Source organism: Hemitrygon akajei, chromosome 22 (genome assembly GCF_048418815.1).
Source record: "Hemitrygon akajei chromosome 22, sHemAka1.3, whole genome shotgun sequence".
Classification (NCBI taxonomy): Eukaryota; Metazoa; Chordata; class Chondrichthyes; order Myliobatiformes; family Dasyatidae; genus Hemitrygon; species Hemitrygon akajei.
Genome location: NC_133145.1, coordinates 23,187,413 through 23,214,818, shown reverse-complemented (window position 1 = coordinate 23,214,818; position 27,406 = coordinate 23,187,413). Strand labels below are relative to the sequence as shown.

The 27,406-nt window shown below is 40.9% G+C and overlaps 1 protein-coding gene across 4 annotated transcripts in view; it reads left to right on the top strand.

Annotated features, from left to right (window-relative positions):
* The window catches only part of gas7b (growth arrest-specific 7b), a 491,997-nt gene that overhangs the window by 297,321 nt on the left and 167,270 nt on the right, over positions 1 to 27,406 (top strand). For all 4 annotated transcript variants that reach the window (XM_073025845.1, XM_073025847.1, XM_073025848.1 and 1 more), the window contains 2 exons: positions 18,712 to 18,789; positions 22,310 to 22,395. In XM_073025845.1, the coding sequence (XP_072881946.1) occupies positions 18,712 to 18,789; positions 22,310 to 22,395 (164 nt within the window). The remainder of the gene's footprint in view (positions 1 to 18,711; positions 18,790 to 22,309; positions 22,396 to 27,406) is intronic.

The following is a 27,406-nucleotide window of genomic DNA, read 5'->3' as shown; positions in this document are numbered from 1 at the left end:
TATAAATTAGTGTAATAAATCTGATTATGGTATAGATCTGATGGGCTGAATGGTCCCCTTCAGTGTTGTAATAAGAAAGAATAGCCACTTTGGAAAAGTGTACGAGTGCAAAAAAAAAATCTTAGCTTCAATCAGTGTATTAAGATCAGGGCTGTGCTCTCAGCAACAAGGATGAATAATGAAAAATGTCTTTCTTGTAGATTTAATACTGTTATAATCTTTTAGTTGTCCTTGTAAATGACTGCACATAGTTTCACTGGAAATGATCATTTTATTCCAAATAAAAAGACTGTTCTGACCAAGTTTGAAAATTAAATTCAACCCTTTTTTGTCAAAAGACGGAAACAAACTTTGAAGTTGTTTCATGCACATCCAAACCAAATGAATCATCAGTCTCTGATATGTTGCATGCAGAACCCTGCTCAGTGCGAGCAGGTCTGGAATTGTTCCAGGCCATAACAATTTCAGTTATAAAATGTGAGGATTTGAGTTATATTGGATGCGTATGGTAGGGCTTCCATTCAGAGGAAATTATAGCATGACAAGGGTTTTAATCACTCATTATGGGCATTGGCCAAGACTATGCCTAAATGGGCTTTCTCTTTCAGAGGGACCACACATTTGTTGGTGTGGGAAAATGAAAGATTCGAATGGGAGTGTTGTTCTGAGGCTGAGAATGTGGCTTTTTTACAGCTGAGTTAAAGGAATGTTAACTCTTCATCCGGGCAGATAGAGCTTGTTAGCTTTGCCTTCTGGTATCACCATTGCTGGAAGGAGCAAACAATTCTTGTCAGCAGTAGTTCTATGTCTTTGCACAATGAGCACAATGCTTTCAAGTTGTTTTCAAATTTAAGTGCATAAGAATGGGATTTAAATATATCTTCCACCATCTTGATTGTAAAATAATCTACTGTTATTGAAATAACAAAACCTATTTGATATACATCCTGTAAGCGGGTCAACTAAGTGAATGCTGTGCAGTTTTATAAAGTGCTCTGGATTTGCATCAGTGCCATATTTATGATTCAGCTGTATAGGTGGTGGCTCTTTGCTGACTAATATATGACTAGAAAGTATGTAAGTCAGCCTTTTACATATCCTTAGGTTGTTATGGACCAGTTTAAGAACTAATCCAACTAATTCAACTACAATAATGTACCACAGTGTACAGTCACATCTTTTATTCTTCTCATAGTGCATGTTGCCATATTTCGTGTCGTCACAAATTGAGATTAAGCGATGAGATGATGTAAGTATCAAATTGCCTGGAAATGCCACTTCAAGATCTAATGAGCTTTGTTTCTTCACAATATCCAGACACCTTGGTCAACAAAAACAAGCGGTTACATACTGTGAATCTGGTATGATAGTAAGTGGCAAAGACGGGCCATGTGACCAAGAGAAACAAGTTTCTGTTGTAAATAGCCTAGTTAAGCCTTTATATGGTTAAGCAGCATGGTCAGATTGGGACTTTCATCCTTCACCATCTGTTCAGGTGAAGGGTTTCTGATCGATTATTGACTGATTGTTTCCCTCCATGGATGTTGCATGACCTTCTGTGTCCCTCCAGCATCTTGTGATTTGCTCCAGATTCCTGCATCTGTCATTTCTCGTGTCTCCAAACAGTGGTCTCTAGTCAATATCTTGAACTTCTGAGGTAAACATCAGCAGAAGATCTGAACTGTGGATTTGAAGAGACAAGCCGTTATTGAGAACTGTCTGCTCTTGACCTCAAGTAGTATTCTGTATTTACTTGGCTTGTCCTCGTCACTTGATGGTCCCCATTAATAGTCTTATCCAAAGGAATGCAATGGGGAAGTTGACTTAGAAAATCATATTTCAGACCGGTTCTGCTGTATAACCTGTTAGCTCTGCAATGTGTTACGTCAGGGTTACTTACAATGTTCCCTTTCTGGATTGACTGGGAGATCGGAGAAAATCTACTTCTTTGAACAGTGCACCTGGTTTGTCTTGCTGAAGGCTTTCTGATTCTTGGTATGAAAGCTGCTGATTTGAAAACAGATGCTCATTTTGTATGGGAATCACCATTTTTACAATGCAAGTCCAATGTCGTCTGAAAATTGTGAAGTATCTCATGATCAGACCTCATGTGATGAAGTTAAACCCATATGTTGTGATCTAATCACATATTCAAGCCACAAGAAATATGGGAGTTTGGCAACGTTTTATAAGATAACCAGATGATCAAGATTAGGGTGGCTAGGGAAGAGACAACCATTCATTATTCATTAACAAAATCAGCATCAGGTTTATTATCACTGGCATATGTGTGAACTTTATTGTTTTGTGGCAGTAGTACAGTGCATGAAATTTACTACAAGCTTAAAAAAATTAAGTTTAAAAAACTGAATAAGAAGAATACTGATGTCATATTCAAGGGTTCATGAACCATTTACAAATCTAATGGCGGTGGAGAAGAAGTTGTTGCTAAAACATTGAGTGTGGATCTTCAAGCTCCTGTGCCTTGCCACTGTTAGTAGTAATAAGAAGATGGTATGTCGCAGATGGTGAGGATCCTTAATGACGGATTCAACCTTCTGGAGGCACTGGCTTCTGAAAATGTCCATGTTGGAGCCAGCTGAGTCCATAACCCTTCGCAGTCTTTTTACGATCGTGCACCCTGGAGCCTCCATATCAAACGGTGAAGCAACCAGTCATGATGTCCTCCACTGTAGGGCATGTTGTAATCACTGAAAGAGCTCAGTGGGTCACTCAGCATCTGTGAAGGCAAAAATGTGAGTCTCATTTAGGGTTGAATCAGAAGTGAGAGAGAACCGGAAAGATTACCAGTATATAGCAGTATGAAAGCAGGTGTGATTTGGTTGGTGTAATGGGAATCAAATAGGAGGAGATGATGAATAGATTGGGCCAGGTGGGGGGGGGGGAAGGGATGAACAAAGGGCCAGGAAAACTAGTTGGGTGACTTTTATAAACATATTTCATGCTTTCTTTATGAGATATGATGAAGCCATTTATCTCCAAGCTCCTCGACCTGGGACTCAGCTGCATCCTTGACTACAGTCAGCAAGGATAAGTAGTAAGGTCTGGGCTGTGATTGTCCTCAACACTGAGTGCCCACAAGGCTGCAATCTCAGCCCCCATACTCTTCCTCACTGCGTAGCCAGATTCAGCTCAAAGGCTGATGCCATGGCCAAGAAAGTTCACTAGTGCCTCTACTTCCTCAGGAGGCTAAAGAAATTAGGTATGTATCTGTTGACCTTCATCAATTTTTCATGATGCGCCATAGAAAGTATCCTACCATAATTGATTTGCTTAGCAGCTACTTTGCCCGTGACTGCAAGAAACTGCAGAGACACACATCAACACATTGCAGAAACCAAACTTTGCCTTCCTGGGCTCAGTTTATACTTCTCACGGCTTTGGTAAAGCAGCTAGCATAATCAAAGATTCCACCCATTTCCAGCATTCTCTTTTGTCCCCCATCCTATTATGCAAGAGATTCAAAGCCTGAAAGCACGTCTTTAAGCCTATTAGTAGAACTTCTATTCTGTTTTTATAGGATTGTTTGCCTAGTGCAATAAAATGGACTCTTGACCTCATAATCTACCTTACTGTTTACCTGCACTGCACTACAGCTGTACATTTCCTGCCTTTGTTACTGTTTTCCCTTGCATTACCATAACATACTGCTGCAGTGAATTGATGTGTCAATTCTATGCAAGACAAAATATTCACTGTTCCTCAGTATATGTGACAATAACAAACCAATTTATCAATTTACCACTAATTTAAATGCTAGTTTTCAGATAATCTTACCAATTTTCCTCCTCCACTTAATTCCCAATGACTCATTCTTTGATACATGCTGATTATTAACCTTAACAATAACCAGTTACTGTGGTAGTAACCTACTGTAGTCATTAGCCTGATGTCTTTTGGGAGACTAGAGGAAAACACACTAACAAGGAGAACACTGCAGGTCAGATTCAACAGAAGTGCAGGTGAGAGGAGAGCTGACAATTATCTGCTAGCATGCAGCCTTCAAATGGAAAATATGCAGCACTGATGGAGTGTGTATAAAGTGTTGATGCCCATTAGCAGATGAGGTACAGCCAGATCTCTCAATGAATAGCTAAAGCATGAATTCAATATGTCAAGGTGGTGGTGAGGAAAAGAACATGGATGCCGTACCTACATAGGGAATCAAGCAAAGTGGGAGAGGATTAGCCTGGGAATGCCTATTTCACTTACTAAGTCCTCCAGGGCTAAGGAAAGTTTAGAAATATTTTTTATTTAAAACTGTTGATGTAGACTCTGTATGGTACACGTTAAGCAACACAATCACTCCTAAATGACTTCATGTCTGTGCCAACAGAAAGTGTGTTTTTATTTTACAGCAGTTCTGAAGAGTTTGATGATTGATACTTTGGATAAAGCTGTTGGTCTGCTTAAAGCTCTATATAGTTAGAATATGGTTTTGGGAAATAATTGTCAATTAAGTTCCACATAAAAATCAATCACTGCAGATGCTGGAAATCTGAAACAAAAACAGAAAATGCAGGATACACTCTGCAGTCTAGCAGAAGCTATGATATAGATCGTTCCACATGAAGTGTTAGCCCTATTTCTTTTTCCCCAGGTGATGGTTACTCGGAAGATTTTTTTATTATTATTGTCAGATGCATTTAGACAGTGTTTTGCATGCCATACAAATACTAATTAAAAACAATGCAGAATATAATGCTGCAGTTACAGAGAAATAGCAGTGCAGGCAGATAATTAAAGAGCAAGAACCACAAAGGGGTAGTTTAGAAGATCACCAATTCAAGTGTTCATCTTTTATCATAAGAAAGGTATTTTTAAGAGTCAAAGTTAACAGTGAATTTATTGTCGAAGTACATATATGTCACCACATACCACCCTGAGATTCATTTCATGCAGTAGAACAAAGAAATACAATAACATCAATTAAAAATTGCACATGTATGAAGACTGAAAAATTGTGCAAATACAAAAAAGAAACAAGCAATAATAATAGCTAATAAATAAGTAATCTTGAGGACATGAGTTGTAGAAGCCTTGAAAGTGAGTTCATAGCTTGTGTTCAGTGATCAGTTCACTGTTGTGGTGAGTGATGATGTCCACGTTAGTTCAGGAACCTGCTGTTCTTAAACCTGGGGATATGGGACCTAATGCTCCCCTACCTCAATCCTGATGGTTGTAGTGAGAAGAGAGCACAACATGGATGGTGGGGGGGGGGGGGGGGGTCCTTGATGATGGATGCTGCTTTCTTGTGGCAGTGCTCAATGTGGAGTGGGCTTTTCCTGTGATAGACTGGGCTGAAAGCACCACTTTCTGTAGGCATTTTCATTCTTGGTCACTGGTGTTTCCATACCAGGCCATGATGCAAGCAGTCAGGATAATTTCCACTATTTCTATAGACGTTTGTCCAAGTTTTAGATGACATGCCAAGCCTGTGTAAACTTCTAAGAAAGTAAATGTGCTACTGTGCTATCTTTGAAATGATATTTACGTCCTTAAGTCTGGTGGTTCATGCTCTTGGGTTCCTGTGTCTTCTGCTTGACAGGAGAAGAGAGAATGACTGGTATGAGAGTGATCCCTGATTATGTTAGCTGCTTTCCTGAGTCAGTAGAAAAGGCAGATGGAGTCAGTGGAGGAGAATTTGGTTTCTTGGTGTGATAGACTTGTGTCTATCACTTCCAACTCTACAATTTCTTGCTTTCTTGGGCAGAGCAATTGCCATGGCAATCTGATGCATCTGGATAGATGCCTTTATAGGGTGCATCTATAAAATTAGAGTATATATTTATAAAACATATACAGGGAATATTTAGAATAAAGAACTCTTCAGCCAAATAAATGAAAGTCATCCCTCAACGTCCCTTTAATACTCAAGCACTAAAATGATATTAGTAGCAATGATGGAGTAATTATATTTAGAAAATATATATATATACACACACCTACCACAAACATTGTTCTAGTCAACTTGTGGGCGTTGGAAGTCAGACATTGGGTGTGGACCACATTGGCAGAGGTTGGACTGGAAATATTAACTTATCTCAGCAACTTCACAATGTTTTGATTAGATATGGTTAGATTAAGTAGAATTTCCATGTAAATGTAGAGGTCATTAGAACATACTGCACAGCAACACCATCAGGTTCAAGAAACGATTTTTATTTGTGAATCACATGATCTATTAACTCATGCTTTCTCCCCATAACCTTTGACACCTGGGCTATTATTATTGTGTATATTATTATTACGTCTTCATTATTAGTTACGTCTGTACACAGCTAAGTGTGTTTTTAAAGGTTGCTGCTGCAAAGAAGAATTTTCCACTCGGGATCAATAAAATACTTCTGCTGATTATTATTATTAATAATAATAATAAAGAACCTATAAACCTCTGTTTTAAATATACTCAATGACTTGGCCTCTACAGTTGCCTTTGGTAATGAATTCCAGAGATTCAATGCCCTCTGGCTAAAACAAAACTTCCTTCTCTTCCATCCTCATAAATGGGCAAGGAGGGTGCAGTGTGACTCTGGTCAGGGAGAGGACGATGCAGAGGGAGGGTGCGGTGTGACTCTGTGTCAGAAGATGGCCATGGGGATGGTGGGTATTATGCGACTACGGTCTGTGAGGGGGCGATGGGCAGGGACGGTGCAATGTAACTTTGAATCAGGAGGGAGGGTGCGATGTGACTCCAGTCTGGTATGGGCTGATGGGAAAGGAGGGTGTGGTGTGACTCCAGTCCAGGAATCGGCAATGGAGAGGGAGGATGTGCTGTGACTCCAGGATGGAGCGATGGGGAGGGAGGGTGCGGTGAGACTCTGGTCTGGGAGGCGGCAATGGGATAGGAAGATGCGAGAGGGACAGGAGGGCACAGCCTGAAAATTGAGGGGTGACCTTTTAGAACAGAGGTAAGGAGGAGTTTTTCTAGCCAGAGAGTAGTGAATCTGTGGACTGCTGTGCCAAGTCCATGAGTGTATTTAATGCAGAAGTTGGTTGTTTCCTGATCAGTCAGGGCATCAAAGGATATGGTGAGAAGGCAAGTGTAAGAGGTTGTGGGATCCAGGATCAGCCATGATGGAATGGCTGAACAGACTCAGTGGGCCGAATGGCCTAATCCTGGCCCCTCTAGTCTGAGGCTGTGCTCTCTGGTCACAAACAAACCTACTATAGGAAACAATCTTCCTACATCTTCTCTATCTGGGCCTTTCAATACTCAATAGGTTTCAATAACATCCCCCCCCCCCCAATTCTCCTAAACTCCAGCGAGTACAGGCCTAGAGCCATCAAATATTCCTCATATTTAGCATGTAGCACATTCCATATTTAGAGGTGTGATATTGGTGACAAGGCCAGTGATTATTTTTCTTTTGATTCACTGGGTCTAAGGTTATTCGTGGAATGTTTTATGTATTAGAGACCTTATATACTATATGCTATATCCCATTGATTGTGGGATTGTAGATTCCACTAGTCAGTGGGAGGAATTGCAACATATTCACCTTATCTCAAAATTGATCTTGGTATACCTACTTTTAGTGTGCTTCCTAAGTATTTAATTCTAACATGCAATCTTGAAACTGATAAATACTGCAATACAAAAGAGTTAAGCACCTGTAATCATCCTGTATATTAGCATATGAATGTGCCTATGCTTTAATGTCGACAATATGTTTAGCCCTTCTCTATGTAGGCTAAAAGTTACAGGATACATCCCATGAAGCATTTGTTTGGAACATCATATTGGAATATGTAGGTATCATACAAATACGTTACCAACATCAACTCCACTCATATTTTAAATTCATTGTTTTTTGAAATTTCTAGACCATGAACAGTTTTGTCAGTTTAACTGCTTTATCAATACATATTAATAAACCATGCATGTGTGTTTTGAATTCTCTACATATTCCCTCTGTGACTGTGTAGGTCTACCTCCAACAAAACCTTCATATATTCTGTGTTGAACCGTGTGACTGATGGAACAATAACAAGCTATTCCATCCCACCACCACTGTCCTGGCCATCTCACAGGAAAATTCAATCCATCCAGTTTCAACACATATAATAGAAAAAACTTATGATGCTGTGATGGGGGAAATAGACCCAAATCCAATAGACGACAATATCTTTGCATGACATCTTCCGGGGGGGGGGGGGGGGAGGGGGAGGGGTTGGCTGAGGGACAATTCGATGTTCTTGTTGCCCTATGCACTGTTTGTTTTGCGGGTTGGGGGGGCTGCGGTTGATGTCTTGTTGCCATTTGCAAGATTTTTGTTTTGCATGTGGGGGGGGTGTGGTTGATGGTTTTTCTTTGAACGGCTTCCATGGTTTTCTTTGTTTTGTGGTTGTCTGGAGATGAGGAATCTCAGATTTGTGCACTGCATACATAGTTCAATAATAAATGTACTTTGAACCTTGAGATTAATTGTGAAAACAAGGTACCATCCTAATCAAGTGCATAAGGATTCCTTGTTGCTTTATTTCGGAATTATTTTGGTTTTAAAGTCCTACATGTCAGCACATTCTCCTTATGCTGTGCATTCTTCCAGCCAACTAATTTAAGCTGCAAATAGAATGCTTACAAATCATATACGTCTCCCACTGTTCAGAAACTTTGGAGAGAGAAGGCAACACAAATTAAGCAGTGAAAGCAAAATTTAAACTTGCAACCACTGTTACACCGATGCACTCAATAAAGTTATCAATTGTTCAAGTATTTTTGTATCTAAGAAAGATGCACCATATCTTTTCTTCCCTTCTTCCCTTCTTCCCTTCTGTCCACTGAGTCCATACTGGTTATTAAGCATCCATTTACACAATTGTGCTAATCCTGTGCTCTTCTGTGCACATTCCCATCAACATCAGCTCCCCACCCCATTCCATCACTCACCTACACTCTAGCGTGTAGGTTTACATGTTCCACATGTGGGGGAAGTGGGTGCATCCATAGACACATGTGTGGTCGCAGGGAGAATAGAATAGAATAGAATTCTATCTCCAGCCCTACTCAAACACATCAGCTTGGAGATCTTGCTCAACTTGGCGCAAAGTCTGGAAGCAAACTTGCCTAAATGACTGGGAATCTTGGCAAATTCTAGCTGTGCTTTTGGACTTCTCGTAGAGCACAATGAAGAAATCAGCAGAGTTCAGCATTTCCCACTCTCTCCTTATCCATCTGCCTTTACCCCTCTCACCCGGCTCCACTTATTGCTAGCTCCATCTGTGCTCCTTCCCTCCACCTGGTGTAGACTGGCCATTCTGTCAAGATGGCACCGAGTTGCAGAATCTGTCAAGGTCATGGCTCAGGCTTAATTGTGTTTGAGGTTCATAGGTTAGTTGTTGGGAAGGGGTGTCAGATTAAGGTTTAAGTATAGAGATGTGGGGGAGCTAGAGTCAGGCAGGATTCTGGGCTTCTATTCCATGTTCAAAGGCCAGTGACATGGACATGTAACGAAGCACATCCATGGTCAGATGTCAGCCGGCAAGGGCAAGGGCTGTTGTCAACCCCCCTCCCAAATCCCAAATCAGCGAGTCAGTGGCAGGTTCAGGGATCAGAGTTCCCTGCGGGCAGGAGGCACGGGTGATGGTGATATCATAGGTACATGAGTCGGAGAGAGCAAATCCGAGATTCTGTATTTAGGAATACAGAAGTCTATTAGCAAGTCTAGAGTTCAACCCTGGAGTTTCAGGGCCGTCATTCATCATGGTTGATGTGTCCTGGGGTCAATACCGAAGATCAGACCATGAAGGACAATTGGAAGTCCAGAAGCTGAGGCACAATATGCAAAGCCTGAGTCTGTGTTTATTGGGAAAGTTGTGGACCCAATGTCTGTGAGTCCAAGTCCTCCAGAGGCTGGAAGCCAAAGACAGCCTGTCCTGGGGTAGGAGGGCTGTCGTGTGTGTGTGAGAGGGAGCTCTGGACTTGACTTGATTTGCTGTTGCTGCTTGTGTTGTTCTGCAGAGGTGCGCATCATGTTAGGTTGGCACTGGAATGTGTGGCAACACTTGCAGGGTCTGACACCCAGTGAGAGTTCACCATCATGAAAGATATTCTGACATTGGCCTTCAAGCCGGTGTTGCCAGATGCTGCAGTTTTATTCTGCCTTTCAAAGCGTGCATAAAAGCTCATGTGAGAGTAAAGTATCACAACCATTCATGATGCTGGGGTTTATCTTGTAGAAGGTGATGATCTGCGAATCCTGCCAGGGTTGACAGACTTTGTCTCTAAATTCAATTGGAATTATTTTTTTCACCCTGAAAATAACCTTCCATAGCTCGTACCTGGACTTCTAGTGTAGTTCTAGTTCATCGGTCTTGAATACCATAGATCTAGCCTTCAGCAGACTACAGTCTCCTGGTTCATCCACGGCTTTTGGTTTGGGTATATCTGGTATGTTCTTCGAAGGCATGCAATCATCCACACAGATCCTGACAACTGTGGCATATTGATTCAGGCTCAAGATGATTCCCCGAAAACTGTCCACTTGTCCCCAAAGCAATCCTGTGAGTGCTCCTCTGCCTCCCTTGTCCATACCTTCTTGGTCCTCTCTACTGGTGCTGCGGTCTTCGGTCTCTGCCTATTCTCAGGGAGTAGAAGTACAGCCAGGTGATCAGACTTCCCAAAGTGTGGGCATGGTTTAGTAAGCACTCTTGATGGTGCTCCAGTGTGTTGGCTACTCTGGTTCCACAAATGAAAAATGTGATAATTATTCAGGGACTCTTGCAAGCCGGCCTGGTTGATGGCATTGGGGTGAGTTTTTTTTATGACTGCTGATCATGATGCTTAGCTCTTCCATTGCCTGCCTGAGGAGAAATGTACACCACTACCTCAGCAGATAAATTGGATGAAACTTAACTGTTCAGAGTTGGATGAGCAGAACTGAGACAGAATGTCTGTGCACCATGATGAGTTAATCATGAAACATACTCCTCCTCCTCTACCTTTAAAAGTCTGAACAGAACAGTCTTCACGGTGAATGGGGAAGCCATCGGGCTGCAGTGCTGCATCTGAAGTGGGGGTTAGCCATGCTTATGTGAAACCAAGTACTCAGCAGTTCCTGATGTCCCTCTGGTACTACAATCTTGCTCTGAGGTCTTCGATTTTATTTTCCGGGGACTGTACATTTGCGGGCAGGATAGTCAGAAGTGGGATCTGAAGCCTCTGTGTTTCAAACATACCTATAGGCCAATGCACCGTCCCCTTACTGTTTTGTTAAAGGGGAATTGGACTAATGACCTGACCCTGCAGTCCAGGATCTGCCATCATCGCTAGATTTGAGTATCAATAGATTTTTTAAACGTCTTAAAATGATGCTGCTTACTGCTGGTTGTGTCTGTGACCTCCGCTGTAGTACTCCTAAACAGGGTTATTTGATGATTCCCATTGGAGCTGCATGCAAAGAGTCACCGCTTATTGGCGCTATCTTGCTTTACGTTGCACATATGATAAATAAACAAATCTGAAACTCCCTTCTACTTTTTAGTACACAGAATGAAGAGCATCAACTCAAAACATCAACTGTCTATTTTTCTCTGTATATCCAGAGTTCCTTCAGCTTTTTCCATGTTGCTCCGGGTTCCAGCATCTGCAGTCCCCAATGTCTCTGGAAACATAATGGCACTGAACAATGCGGGAAATTCAGTGCACAACTGCTTGTGATAGCCCAGCAAAGTCTGCACTGAAGGCTTGGCAGCATTGAAGGTGTGAGATGGAGATAAAATCTGGTGGAATATGCTCTCAAAATGGGCAACTCTGGCATGACAGCTTAGAAAATGTGTCATGGGTCTTTTTATAGTTCAGTAACGTTGGTAACAAACTGCTACCTGTGTCCCTTCATGTTACCATGGAAACCATCCACAGTTGTGATTATGTAATCTGAGCATCAGGATTTGCAGAAGCAAAATGATTTTGGTTCCTCTTTCGAAAAGGGACACAATCAACTTGCTACCCTTGTCATGCACCACTAATTTGCACCTGCGGTGGCTTTGAACAGTGATCTCAGGGGTAGTAGTGAGGTCAAGTTGCCGCTGTTACAAAAGCTGGAAATGCCATGTACTGAGCACCCTGCTGAGAAAGCAAAGGGAAACATGATTGTAGTCCTAGATTGAGTGGTTGCCATGGAGACAGTCCATGTAAACAAGACTACTTCCCTACCGCTTCACAAGTATCTAATACTGTAATTTCAAGCTCTGTGTTAAATGAAGGCATCAAAGAACCAAAAAGAGATTTAAAAAAAATGAATGTGGAAAATTAAGAGCAGTGAAACAATTGAAATAACTAATCCACTAATAATAGCAATATACTTTCATAGATTTTATTTTACTTTATTTAGCGATAGTGAGGAGTAGGCCCTTCGGCCCTTTGAGCCATGCTGCCCCAGCAACCTCTGATTAACCCTAACCCAACCATGGAGCAATTTACATTGACCAATTAACCTATCCGATACGTCTTTGAAGTGCGGGAAGAATTTGGAGGACCCGGAGAAAACCCACACAATCCACGGGGAGGACGTACAGTGACTCCTTACAGGACGGCGCCAGAATTGAACTCTGAACTTTGGGATGTGCCGAGCTGTAATGGCATCGGCCTAACTGCAGTGCTACTGTTGTACCCAAGATCAAGGTCGTCAAGATCCCAAATACAAACACAGGTTGCCTTGGAAATAGTGGACGCTTCAGTTGTCATCTTTTAAAAATCAGTAGGTTATGTTTCTGCATACCAGATGGGTTCAGTCATAAAACCACAAGTTTAAAAAAAGAGGGTGAGAAACTAGGGATCTGCAGGCCAGTTGTATCATCATCTGTAGTAAGGAAAATGCGAGCGGCTATTAGAAAAGATGTGATAATAGGACCTTTAGAAAATTGATATAGATTAGATATTGGATACATATTTAGAAATGTATTTAAAATGATTCGTCAAATATAATTTTCCACTCTAATTTTTTGAGGATATAATACATAAATCAATAAGAACAAGTAGGTGTGGTTTATTCACAAACACAAGAAAATCTGCAGATGCTGGAAATCTGAAGCAACACACACACAAAATGCTGGAGGAACTCAGCAGGCCACACAGGACCTATGGGGGGGTGGGGGGGAACGAACATTTTGGGCTGAGACCCTTCTTCAGGACTGGAAAGGAAGGAGAGAAGTCAGAGTAAGAAGGTGGGGGGAGGGGAAGGGGTAATACAAGGTGGTAGGTGAAACCAGGAGAGGAGAGGGTTTGCAGTGAAGAGCTAGAAAGATGATTGATGAAAGAGATACAGGACTGGAGGAGGGGGAATCTGATCAGAGAGGATAGAAGACCATGGAAGAAAGGGAAGATGGAGAAGCACCTGAGGGAAGTGAGTGGCAGGTAAGGAGATGAGATAAATGAGGGGAATGGTGAAAGGGGGGAGGCCTGATTTATATGAATTTCTTGAAGGTTTTACCATGGTATAAAAGATTCTTCCATCCCACTGATGAAAGATGTTGAGTTTCTATGGTTGTTTGGTTCTGACTGGTTCATAATCACCCAATCCTCCAATTATTAAAAATTGCAATATTTCTGGCGTGCTCTGCTCGGGAACAAAGGAAGTGATATATAATTTTCTAACACTAGCAATCTGTCCCCTACCAACTGGATACCTAATCATTGTTGCTCTCTTGGCATGATGTGATACAGACTTTTTGCACAAATGATGATGCAGCCTTTGAGAAGCATGCTGAAAATTTCATACAGCTAAAGGTATACATTTGGTGTTCTATTTTGTATTCTGGGTAATTGGCCTTGTCCCGTATTTGCATATAAAATGAAAGTGTTTACTAATAAAGAACTGAGGATAGCTACATCAAAGAAATAAACCAAGAAAATTACAGGCCAGATTATAGGCAGAAATGGGACTGGAAAAAGCACTACTTGATATGGCATTAACAATCATTCAGAAATATCAAGATTAAGTTAGGAGAATGAAGATGGTTCTGCTAAGAGAAGTCCATGTGTCACTAACTTTTTTTTTGGGACAGTTGTAACGGAAGATAGTTAAGGGTACAGAATTCATGAATTCTTAGTCAAGATGAGGTCCCTTTATAGCAAACTGATCTATAAATGCTCAGTAATCAAAATCTTTCTGATCCAAAATTGACTCAGTGTCAGGAAGCTGCTTGGAGACTATATGTGATTGGAAGGCTGTTTACATTGAGTTCTATTAGGCTCAGTAATCCATTCTTATATGTCAGTGAGATAGTGTTAAATATAGCAAGCATGAACAAGAATATTGCAGAGAAGTAGAGAGGTCAGAAATTAACTTTGTTTCTGGTAAGATGGCAATGCGCTTAGATGCAGCAGCCTCTCCAAGGACAATTATTATGTTTTTTTTACCATCACAAGGCACTGCTGGACATTAAGAACTGCAGGTAGGATCTACCCCATCAACAAATTGCTTGTTAGTGGAGAAATTGGAAGAGCCGAACTGTGTTTCTGTCTGCCACAGAAAGGCGTCGCGGCCAGTGCATGAAAGCGGTGTGCAGTCTAACAGCGAGTGATTACCTTGGATGTTTTTTTTTGTTAACACAAGACCCTGTTGGACTTTGGTAATGTAGAATACTGTAAGTCTGGTTCACTGGTTCATTGGCGAGACTGACAGCGTGGGGGGGAGCTATGTGGCCTTGGTTGTTCCAAGGGTTAGACCGCATATTGTGGTGTCACCTTTTGCAGCCGCCATGCGAGGAGGCGCTGGATCCAGGCTGAATTGGGAGTAGGCTCCTCCTGTCGGTGCTGCCCTCCAGTGTTCATCAGTAAAGACAAGCTGAGTTACATACACGTATGCGTGCATTCATCTGCTGAGGGCTGTTCTTACCGACAATATTCATGCTCCATCAGTCTATGAGTCGTGTCACTAAGGGATTTGGGCTACATTATATATTTTTTTGTGTGACTGTATTTTTTTGTTCATAACTGCTATCTTACATGTGCTATATGTGCCTTGTGCTGTATATGACTTTTGGTACTGTGTTTTGCACCTTGGTATTCCTGAGTATTTATGTAGGGTTGAATGATAATTAAATTAGAACTTGTGTGCTTGAATGTGGAAAAAAGCTGTAGGCTGCTAGAATGAATACAGGGTCAGGTGGGCAGTGAAAAAGCAAATGGAATTTCATCAAGACTGTGAGATGTACAGCATTAGTGAGTGCAAACAGACAAGTACTGTATAAATAGTAAACACGGAGAAAAGTAGAGAAGCAGAGGGATGTTACAGATTCCATAAGCACACTGGGAGTTAAAATGTTTCTGGAGCAAAGTTTAGTAAGTCATTTTTAATTGGATGGAATGGCCTTTTATAACCTTGATGAACACTTTTTTTTTCAAGCCATGAAGCTCAAACTACCAGGCAGAGCTAAAGAGTTGATAGAATTTTGTTAACTGAATATCTTGGGGCTCTGAACCAAGTTTGTTTGTATTCATTCAGCAACATGATGTGAATTATTACAGGGGAACTGAAGAGCCTTCCTTTCCAGCACATTCCAATTTCACGTTGCAGCAAGTGTCTAGCCTTGTATTCTTTAATAAGCACCCATAATAAAATTAGAATCTTGGTTTACAGTGGATTGTCATTGATAGATTTATCCTAATGGGAAATTTTATACCTGTGGTTTTACACCTTGTCTCTCTTTGCACTAGATTGAAATCTATGTAACACTGTAAGGACTAATATTGCAACCCAACTTGGGGATTTCCCACCTGCAGCCTTACTTACTTACTTAGCTATTGATTTGTCTATCTATTTATTGAGATACAGTGCGGTTTCGGACCTGTGAGCCACGTTGCCCAGCATTCCCCCTATTTAATCCCAGCCTGATCACGGGACAATTTACAATGATCAATTAACCTAACAAACTAGTGTGGGAGGAAACTGGAGCACCTGGATGAAACCCACATAGTTACGGGAAAAATCATATAAACTCTTTACAGGTAGTAGGGGGAATGAACCCGAGTTGCCTGCAAGTAGCCTCCAAGTCCACATATTTTTGGAAACTGGATAAAGGTGGAGATATTTTCTTTTAATTTTAATTATTTTAGAATTGTGCAAGATAACTTAGTTTCAATATATCAAAATTGTTTCTCGGCAAAATACAATGCTTCGTAAAAGTATTCAGCCCCCAACCCTTTGTTCATATAAATGAGTATTACAAACTAGAGATCTAATCAATTTAACAGAGAATTTTTATTTGTGAATCACATGCTTTTTTTAAATCATGGTAGAGCCCAAAAACAGGGAAAATTGTAAAGCATGAAAAACAGAAAATTCATAAACTGAAATGTCAGCACTTCAAATATATTCATCCCTCTTTGCTCAGTGCTTAACTGAACCACCTCTCGCAGCTATTACAGCCAGTAGCTTTTTTGGATGAGTCTCTATTAGCTTAGCACAGAGTGATGAAGCAAGATTTGTCCATTCCTCCTTGGAAACTTGCTCAAGCTGCTCGCAATCTTGAGGTCTTGCCAGAGCTGTTTGATTAGGTAAAAGTCAAGGCTCTTTACTGGGCCACTCAAGGTCATAAATTTTCTTCATTTGAAGCTATCCATGTTTGCTCTGGCAGTGTGCTTTAGGTTGTTGTACTGCAGAAAGACAAAGTTCCTCCCCAGTTAAAACTTTCTGGCAGAAGCTGAAAGGTTTTTAATCCAGGATCTCTCTGTATATAGCAGTATTCATTTTCCCATTAATCCTGACCAGATTTCCAGTCCCGGTCACTGAAAAGCATCCCATGGCATGATGCTACCTCCACCATACCTTACAGTAGGGACAGTATTATCTGTCTAATGCACAGTATTAGATTAACACCACACATACTGTTTAACGTAAGGCCAAAAACGTTCCACGTTAGTCTCGTCGAACTATAAAACCTTCTTCCAAGTCTTTACAGTATCTGTTAAGTGACACTTTGCAAAGTTTAAATGGGAAAGGATGATTTTTTTTAGCCCGGGCTTTCTCCTAACCAGTATTCCATAGATACACTTTTTGTGCAAGATGTTACAGATTGTGGAACCATCTGCATTTGCAACCACAGACTTCAACTGCTCCCTCTGAGTGACTGTTGATGGTACAGCAGCCTCTCTTACAAGTGCTACCAAGCACCAAGTTTAGAGGGGTGGCCTGACATTTCATATTTTTCCACTATTTAACAGTGGACTGCACTGAGCTCTTGTACCAAACTGCTCCCACAGTGTGGCATTTTGACAATAAAATTGCTCTCTGTAATCTTGGGAAAAAGTGACTACCTCCCAAATCACCAAAGCCACCTCGTAATGAAGGCACTAATCGATGCTGAAATGCACATTTGTGTTCAGTGTGCAATCTTTAGTGATCTGTTGAAAAGAATCTTCAAAGATTAGGACTTCTAAAGACCGCATGAAACTTGTGGTCTACTGGATAGCGACGGTCCTTGCTACTCTACTTCTGAAATATAAAATAGACAGTTGATTGCACCAGAAAGAGCAAAAACATGTCTGAGAAAAAAATCTCCAAATCCATTGGCAGGGTGGAGGCCCTGTTAACATCTGGCCCCCACACTCAGACCACGTTGCCCTCATGCACAATACAAACAAACGCTAATATCTTCATCACAACAAGGGATTACCAGATGGAAGTGCCCAGAGAAAATAATTTGTGGATGATATCAGTCTCCTTGAAAATATTGAACATCTGCATTGCAGAAAATGAAAAATGGTGTTAATGTAGCCTTAACTTAAATGGGTTAGTGCAGACTTGGGGGCCAAATGGCATTTTTCTGTACTACATCTCTCTAGGACTTTAGTAGGAGGTTCCTGCAGAAGAATTAAAATTGAAGAAGTAACTTTAAAGATGAAATCCTCTAGTAACGAGAGTCTAGTACAAAAAAGCAGAGATTATCAGTGGAAGGCAAGTGTAGCCTATACCCATCAAACACTGCCTTCCCCAGCCGAGACGGATCCTGTGAGTGCCACACGGGGCACAGCAGCCACCTGTGTTCCTATAGAATTGAAGTGGAATCAAACATTCCCCATTCCAGAGGGATTGCTAAGAAGAGATAATAGTATTGATATTAGGAGGAAAAAAAATCAGAAGTCCCAGCTTGAATGTTGACTGACCGTTTCCTTCCAAAGATGTTGCCTGATCCATTGAGGCCTTTGTGTGTTGCTCCAGATTCCAGCATCTGCAGTCACTTGTGTCTCCAAAATTCCTAACTTGTGCATGTGCTTAGATCAGCAAGATCTGGTGATCTTTAGAATGGGGCAGGCAGCTGGCCAACACCTGAAAAATAGTAGCAAAGAGAAGGAACTGTAACATGATCCTTGGTGTACAAATGAATCAAAACATGAGTTTGTGCCTTTAGGAGAGGAGAAATTAGACTGGCAAATAATCTGCAAAAGTTGAAGGTAACAAAAAACTTGTCTGGCTCTTTGTGTAGACAAATATCCTGGCTTCCAGTTTATTTTTTGGCAGTAATTTAATCAACTAATGATCAGATGACTGTTGATATCTTGCATAAACTTTTACCTCCATAGGTTTTAATGGACACACAAAAGCAAGGCAAGGTTTTCAGTGATCGGACCTTCATGTCATTTAAAGCGTGTTTAATATTTTGCTACAAATTGATTCTCTTCACTTTTTTATAAGCCAATTTACATGACACTCATTTTTGTATACTCAATATTTTCTTTTATTCCAGAAACAACCTGGGAAAGACCAACCAGTACTCCAGGGACCCCAAAGAGTCCAATGACACAGATGAATTCCATGCTCACAGGTAAATGGGCAATGAAACTGTTGATTACTAAAAGCTAGTTAGGATTGATCTCAACTTAAAATAGGTTTTAATAACTTACAAAAATGCAGTGGAACACTTTTAAAGATAAATAGAAACAGCCAAAGACATACAATATGCCAAGTTGTTTACATGGATAGAAAGCATGGTCAAAGGTCAGGAACAAATGATGAGCATTTTAATAGAACAAGAATGGAGTAGAATAATGCCAATGAATGTAACGATATCCAAGCCAAGACAAGTTTTCAATGGAACACATACAACAAGCTGGAGGAGCTCAGCAGGTCAGGCAACATCCGTGGAAACGTTGACTGCTCGTTTCCACGAATGCTGCCCGACCTGCTGAGTTCCTCCAGCTTGTTGTACGTGTTGCTTTGACCATAGCATCTGCAGTGTACTTTAGGTTTTCAATGGAGTAGTCTCTTTGGTTCACTATTTGCATTGCTTGTGTTGTACCTATTTCATTGAAAAATAACTTGAGCATTTTGGTGAATAAGTGAATTTCCGATATGGGTTGATTAGATGAAGTATGGCTGTACCATTCTAGTATGCTCAGAAGCCATCTGTGTTCATATAATGGTTGGTATTTGTTCTGATAATTAACTGGGTGTATGTCACTTTCTATTTGAGAGCCCATTGAAATGACTGCACTGAGGCATTGTGTTAATTCTGTTGGCTCCATGTAGGAAGCAGTTCCTGTATCAGAGGCCAATAAAACTGAATTACATAGGTTTAGTGTGAGGGGATGAGAAGGGCCATCATCACCCAGAGAGCAGTGAGTAACGGGAAAGCACATCCTGGAAGTGACTGAAGCTGTGTCACTCCATTCTTTAACAAGGGAGGGAAGCAAAAAACAGGAAATTAGACTGCCTTCAGTAGTTGACAAAATGTTAGAGATGAGGTACTGGGGTACTTGGAGGCACATAAAATAGGCCAAAGTCAGCATGGTTTCCTTCAGGGGATATTTTGCCTGACATATGTCTTGGAATTCTTTGAGGATACAACAGGAAACAAAAGAAAATTACTGGATATTGTACACTTGGATTTTCAGAAGGCCTTTAACAAGGTGCTGCACATAAGGCTGCTGAACAAGATAGGAGCCTATGGTATGACAAGAAGGAAACCAGCATGGAGAGAAGATTAGCTAACTAGTAGAAGTCAGTGGGAAGAAAGAGGGCCTTTTCTGGTTGGCTCTGTGGTGGCTAATGGTGTTCCACAAGGGCCAGTGTTGTGTCCACTACTTTTCACTTACAGTATATGTGGATGATGGAATTGATGGCTTGTAGCCAAGTTTGCAGATGATACAAAGATAGGTGGAGTAGCGTGTGGTGTTGAGGAAGCAGGAAGTCTGCAGAGTATTTAGTAAGATTACAGATAAAGCACAGTAGCATACTGGTTAGCATAACACTCTTACAGTACCAGTGGCCCACTGTTTGTAAGGAGTTTGCATGTTCTCCCTGTCACTCTGTGGGTTCTCTCCAGTTGTTTCAGTTTCCTCCCATGTTCCAAAGACGTAAAGGTTGTACTGTAGGTTAATGGGTCACATGGGTGTAATTGAACAGCATGGCTCATTGGGCCAGAAGGGCCTGTATCTCTAAAAAAAATAATAAATTAGGAGAATGGGCAAAGAAATAGCAGATGAAATACTGTGTAGGGAAGTGTATGGTCTTTCACTTTGGTAGAAGGAATAAAGGTGTAGACTGTTTTGTAATTCAGAAATCAGAAATACAAAGGGACTTCGAGTCCTATGCAGGTTTCCCTGAAGGCTAACTTGCAAGTTGCATTGGTAATAAGGAAGGCAAATGCAATGTTTGCATTCATTTCCAGATGAGTAGAATATAAAAGCAAAGATGTAGTGCTGAAGGCATTGATCAGGCCATATTTGGAGGATTCTGAGCAGTTTTGGGCCCCATATTGAAATAAGGTTGCTCACTCCTAATGAAATATAGCCTCTCTTATGCTTTCTTCATAGCTGCATCAATATGTTGGGCCCAGGATAGATCCTCAGATATATTGACACCCAGGAACTTTAAACTGCTCACTCTTTTCACTTCAAATTACTCTGCGGCTTGTTGTGTGTTCCCTCATCTTACCTTTTCTGAAGTACACATTGGAACAATGTTTTATATTGGGAGTTCAGATGTGCAGAGTTGATTCCTAAGGTAACTTAAGTCATACTGAAGATGATATTTGTTGCAGGCATATGCAAATAATTTACCCTACACTCTTCCTAACCCTCAAAATGATGACAGCTCAGAGAAGATTTAAACAAAGATCTCACTGCTGCCTGCAGCTGTTGCTTCCCCTAGCCCTTGAACTGCAAATTACAATCAGTGCCTTTGGGATAAAATGGGAGTATGTGAACAAAACAATTGAAAGTGTCAGTGAAGGCAGAAAGCTCATTGTCAAGACTTCTAAAACCTCAGTCTGAACACAATGGGGACTGATTACAGAGTGGTTATGCAGCTTTATTAGAAAGTATCTTGCACTTCAGAAGTATTACCATCTTCTAGCATGGTGATTTGAAGACTCACTTTCTGAGAACTCCCAAGTTTATAAATGAACAAAAAAGTCACTTCAATAAAATAGCTCTATTATTTATGACTGGCAAGAGAATTGAAGCTTTGGTGCACCATCAGTGATTAATCTGAATTGTTTAATAAGAATATGATTGCTGAGGAGAATTTCAAAATGTTTTATAATATGTTCTCAGTCAACTTTAAATTCATTTTTATTGCGGCTAAGCGCTTTAAAAGACAGAGAATAATTTGAAGTTAGTTGACTCTACTTCCAGCAATATGACTTAATTCTTTGATTCCTTCATTTATTTAGAGATGCAGTGCAGAACCCACCAACCCACCAATTTAACCCTAGCCTAATTACGGGACAATTTATAATGACCAATTAATCTACCAGCCAGCTGATGATGTGGTGGCATCAGCCCTGGACTTCGAGGCAAGTGGTCCCCGGTTCGAATCCAGCCAGCTCCTTGCACACTTTCCACCTATGCTGGGTTGAGTGTCAAGTTAGCAACTAGGCTTTGTAAAAAAAAACAGATAAATGTTAAAGAAATGGCACAACAAGGTATGGAGAGGAACAAGAATTAACCCACTTATTGTTACATCTTTGGACTGTGGGAGGAAATTTGTTATGGAGGACATTGGAATTGAACTCTGAATTCTGTGTTGCACTATCTGCTATGCTGTACATGACTTTTGGTTCTTTCTGGAGAGATTTGTTGCCTGGTTTGTGTGTTTCAAAGTGACCCGATGAAGGTAATTGTGATTATGTCTGCTGCCTTTTGTCTCTGTAACCACCTTGTTTCCTTTGCTCTTCTACAATAAAATACCTTTACTGCTTTATTCCAAGAAAGCACTTTGTGGTATATCTAAAATCAAAGGATGATTAAGTGTTGAAATTATTGGAATTAGCATCAAGAAACTGTAAACATTGGACTGCATGACCTTCTTTATTGAATGTGGTATTTGTGTTTGTATTGCAGTGAATGGCTTTCACTCCTCGGGGAGTCTGTCACACCATTCGGAGTCTCAGCACGTGTCCTTGAGAAAGACCAGCAGTGATCCACAGGTACCTATAATCTGCACCCGACTTTATCACAAGGGTTTCATATTTCCAAGGAGCACTTTCTGTCCCATAGAGTATGACAAAACTGCGGTCATCAAACATTCTTAGCTCACATCTCTGATGATCTCATTTGCAGTAGCTAGGCAGCCCCATTATAGGAATGTTTACATTTTCTTCCTGTCTGTCCAACTTTATATGGAACAGGCCATTTAAGCTCTGCAATCTATTCCACCATTTCATAAAATCATTGCTGAGCTGTAACTTATCTCTGTATCTCCACATTTGCCTTGATACATCCCATAATATTTTTGTTACCATTCTAGGATTTAAAGCTGATCTTTTACTTTGCATTATTAGTATTTTAATTTGTGTGTAAAAGGTTATTGTTCTCTGTTGGATAGGCGTCACGGTCATGCAAAATTAAAATAAGTCTTCCAGTCCACTGAGAGAGTACCAACCATCAAATACCCATTTAAGCTAATCCTATTGAAGCCTGTTCATCATATCAACTTGGACATAATTTTGCACAGCTCTACAGAACCTCCTCTTCACTTCCTTCCTCCAAGAAGAACAAACCCTGGCCTCTCCTTTACTCCATCCATTATTAAGGACCCCCATTACCCAGGACATGCCGTCTTATTGCTACCATCAAGGAGCAAGTACAGGAGCCTGAAGACACGCACTCAGCTTTTTGGAACAGCTACTTCCCCTATGTCATCAGATTTCTGAATGGACAGTGAACCCATATAAACTACATGCATATTTTTTCTTTTTGCTCTCTTTTTGCACTACTTAATTTAATGTTAGATATGGATAGATATAGAGGGCACAGTTTTATGGTGCTTGGAAGTAGGTACTGAGGAGTTATCAGGGGTAAGTTTTTTACACAGAGTGGTGAGTGCGTGGAATGGGCTGCTGGTGACGGTGGTGGAGATGGGTACGATAGGGTCTTTTAAGAGACAGGTGACTCCTGGACAGGTTAATGGAGCTCAGAAAAATAGAGGGTTGTGAGTAACCTGAGGTAACTTCTAAGGTAAGGACATGTTCAGCACAGCTTTGGGGCTTGTATTGTGCTATAGGTTTTCTATGTTTCTATCTATGTTTATGTATGTAATATATATAAATAAATAATTGTTATTTATACTTTTGAAAAAAATATAATGTACTGCTGCTGTAAAAGAACAAACTTCACGACATATGCCGGTGATATTAGACTGGATTTTGATTCAGGTTCTTATCCTTCATGCCTTTGACATTTTTTCTGTACCTTTTTTTCCAAACTGGAGATCACAAGTCCATAATTATTGGCTGTATTTACTGATTGATTTGTGATAGAGCAGGCAGCTGGTCCTTTTGGCCCTTCAAGCCATGCCACCCGCAACCCTATAACCCCGATTAACCCTAACCTAATCACGGGACAATTTACAATGACCAATTCACCGGCCAGTGCCCAGTGCATCTTTGGACTGTGGGAGGAAACCGGAGCACCTGGGGAAACCCACACATTCCACGGTGGAGGACTCCTCAGAGAGTGGCACTGGAATTGAACTCTGAACTCTGGAGCACCTGAGCTGTAATAGCGTCGCACTAGCCGCTGTGCTATAGTGATGCCCCTCTATCTGGTTTCATGGTCTTCTTGGACTTGTCATCCAGAAGAAAACCCTTCTACACTTTTTAAATATTCCTTCTTATTTTCTTATAATATCTGGTTTACTCTTATTTCCTCTCTGCTTTAACTTTCCTCTCTTTTCCTTTCGGCCTTGCCATTTTTCCTTCACCAGTTCTACCACTACATTTAATAGTTGAAAACCAAGGTGGCGTGTATTCAACTTGAGAGGACCCAGTCTTAAATAATACTCCTGGATGTTATTCATTCAGGCGCAATGTAGTCAAATCTCCTGGAGTATCCTTAAACTAGTGCAAGTTATTTTATTGGTATCCATGGAAACTGGGAAGCAGTTCTGTGACTCACTTCCTGTGCTGCCTTACATCAACATTAACTGTGATTGGTAGCTGCATGATTATGTATTGGAGCTAAAGTACATCATTCTGCTATAGACCTGTCAATAAAAAAAGCCTCATATTATTATGTTAATGACTTAATGTGGAAATTACATTAATCTGCACTTTGAATAGTTCTCTGCATCTGAATGTCGGTGGCCTGAAGCAGTCTTCATTTTAGATCTATGCACAGAGCCTGGTGACTGGACTGGATAAGAGAGTGTGATAGCTTACTGCTTGAGTGCTCTTCCATCTCTTTAAGTGGCACATAAAACTGACAGCGGGGCCCGCGATAACATAACAGTGTCTCATCTGGCTTTTCATTGTCGCAAGCAGAACAATGACCTGCTTTTGTCCTCGCACATGCTAATCTATTAAATGGATCCTTTGAGCAGAACACTTATCACTTTATTTACAAACTGCTTTGAGCTGTGTTAATATATTTGCATTAAAGGCCCATTATTCCCAAACTAAGTGAGAAATGAGTCCGGAGTAGAATCATCCTTATGAAAATTCTCATTCCAAAGTGCCAACTGCTTACTCTGCCCCATAGATGCTTCCTGACCTGCTGAGTTCCTCCAGCATTTTGCGCGTGTTGTGCATCTGCAGAATCTCTGTGTTTAGAACAGAATCGATTATTCTTTTATATTGAAGTGTTGAAGATATACAGTGGCACAGTGTATATCTGCATTTTAACGGTGCCAGAGATCTGGGTTGAGTACTGTTGTCAGCTGCATGTTGTGTGGATCTTGCTTGCTCCCCCTGAGGCTGTGTGGGTTTTCAACAGATGCTCCAGCTTCCATCCACCTTCGTGTGCTATGATGGTTATTTGGCCCCTGGCATGTAGGGGAGTGGACGGGAATGTAGGATTAGCGTAAATGGGTGGTTGATGGTTGTCATGGCGCCTGATTCTGTGCTGTATAACTCCATGTTTCATATTTGTAAGCTGAAGACAGACCCTTCTAATATTTAAAATTCAATAGACCATCAAACAGTATACCACAGAACAGGCCCTACGGCCCACAATGTTAAATCAATGACTCCTAATTAATCTAATTTTTGATCCTGACACGTGGACCATATCCTCCCTTCTCAGCATATTCGTTTATTTACCTGAGAGTCCCTTAAGCAACTCTACCAACTGCCCATCAATGCATCCCAGACGCTGTATGAAAAGATACTTGCCTTGCACACCTTATTAAAATTTCACCCCTCTCCCCTCAAATACCTGCCTTCTTCCTGGGAAAAAAAAATTGGGTGTCTATCTATGTGTTGCATAATTTTATAAATTACTTTCAAGTCTCGCCTCAGCTTTTGTCTCTGTAGAGACAACAGCCCCAGCTTGTCCAATGTCTCCTTAAAAGACCTCTGCTCCAAATCAAGCAGCATCCTGGTAAATCTCCTCTGGGTCCCTCTCCAAAGCCTTCCTGTAATAAGGTGAGCAGGAATGAATGCTAAACGTGGCCTAACCAGGGTTTCATAAAGCTGTAACAATATTTCCTGGCTGTTGAACTCACTGCCTTAACTGATGAAGGCAAGCAAGCTGTACATCTTCTTTATCCACCTGTGTGGCCACTTTTGGGGAGCATGTACCTGGATCCCAAGATCCTCCTGTTCATCACACTGTTAAAGATCCTGCCATTAGCTGTCTACATAAGGGATTCTACAGATGCTGGAAATCTTAAACAACACACTCAAAACGCTAGAAGAACTCAGCAAGTTGGGCAGCATCCACGGAGGGAAGTAAACACTATGAGTGGAGACACATCATCAGGATCATAGGTTCATTCAGCTGTGTATTCTCCCTTTTTTGAATCTCCCAAAGTGCAGCACCTCACACTTACCTGGATGAAACTTGATTTGCCACATTTATGCCAATATCTGCAACTGATTTATGGCCTGTTGTATCCAATGGCAAGCTTCAACTCTCTCCATGATGCCATCAGCCGTGTGTTGTCTGCAAACTTGCTCTCCTGCCCTATCATATTTTCATCCAAATCATTAATATACATGATAAATAACCAAGGTCCCAGTTCAGATCCCTGAGAAGCATCTCTAGTCACAGACATCCAGCCCTACCCTCTGCCTTCTATGGGTTAGTCTAATTTAGCAGAAATATTGTAGCGGCCAAATCAGTTGCTACTGCCAGCAACCCTAGAGATTTGTTATTCTTGTATGAAGTGCCCTCAGCTCCAATGATTGTTCCAAAAGTTGAGGGTATGTATGTGATCCTTTATTAGCAATTAACAGGCATACAATTTTAAAGCAATGAAACTTAAGCATACCCGTGTAAGCTAAGTGTAATTGAGTATTAAAGATATGACCTTCGGTGGTCTCCGGCTGCTACAAAGTGTAATGAACATAGCACGAAGGCGTGACTTATTCCCTTTGCCTTTACCATGCCCACACTCCTGTGACTAGTTGCCATAATAAGCATGCAACACAGAAGTGCAGATAGAGAACAGATGCATGGCTCCTACAAGCATGATCTCTTTACACTGAAACATTTTTTTTCCTTCTAATTGTGTTCTTTTTTGTAAAAATTGTGTGCAATTTATGTTCAGTTGATGTGTTTCTTGTGAGTATTGGAATATACCTGTGATGCTATTACAAGTAAGTTTTTCATTGCACCTGTGCAAACAAGCATTTGTGTGTATGATAATAAACTCGAGTTCCATCCCAAAAGGTCATTCAATATCGCATTAAAACCCCAGGAGCAATTTAGTTTCAGCTTAAAAATAAGTTTTTTTTCATAATAAAATGTGAAATAATAGACTTTATGCAGATTTTACATTGTTAGTGATATTTAGTTAAGGCATTCAGTTCAGTTGTTTACATAGCACCAATGCCACTCATGTCACTGCCTGGGATGATACAACTTTTTTTTTGTTTGGGGGGGCTCCTCACTGAACTCAACCCCTCATTATTCAGTAGTGGAAGGACTCTAGATTGTCATCATTCCCAAAGGAACCTTCGCAGTGGCTGCATCAAGCTTCTGTTCATCCTTCAGCCT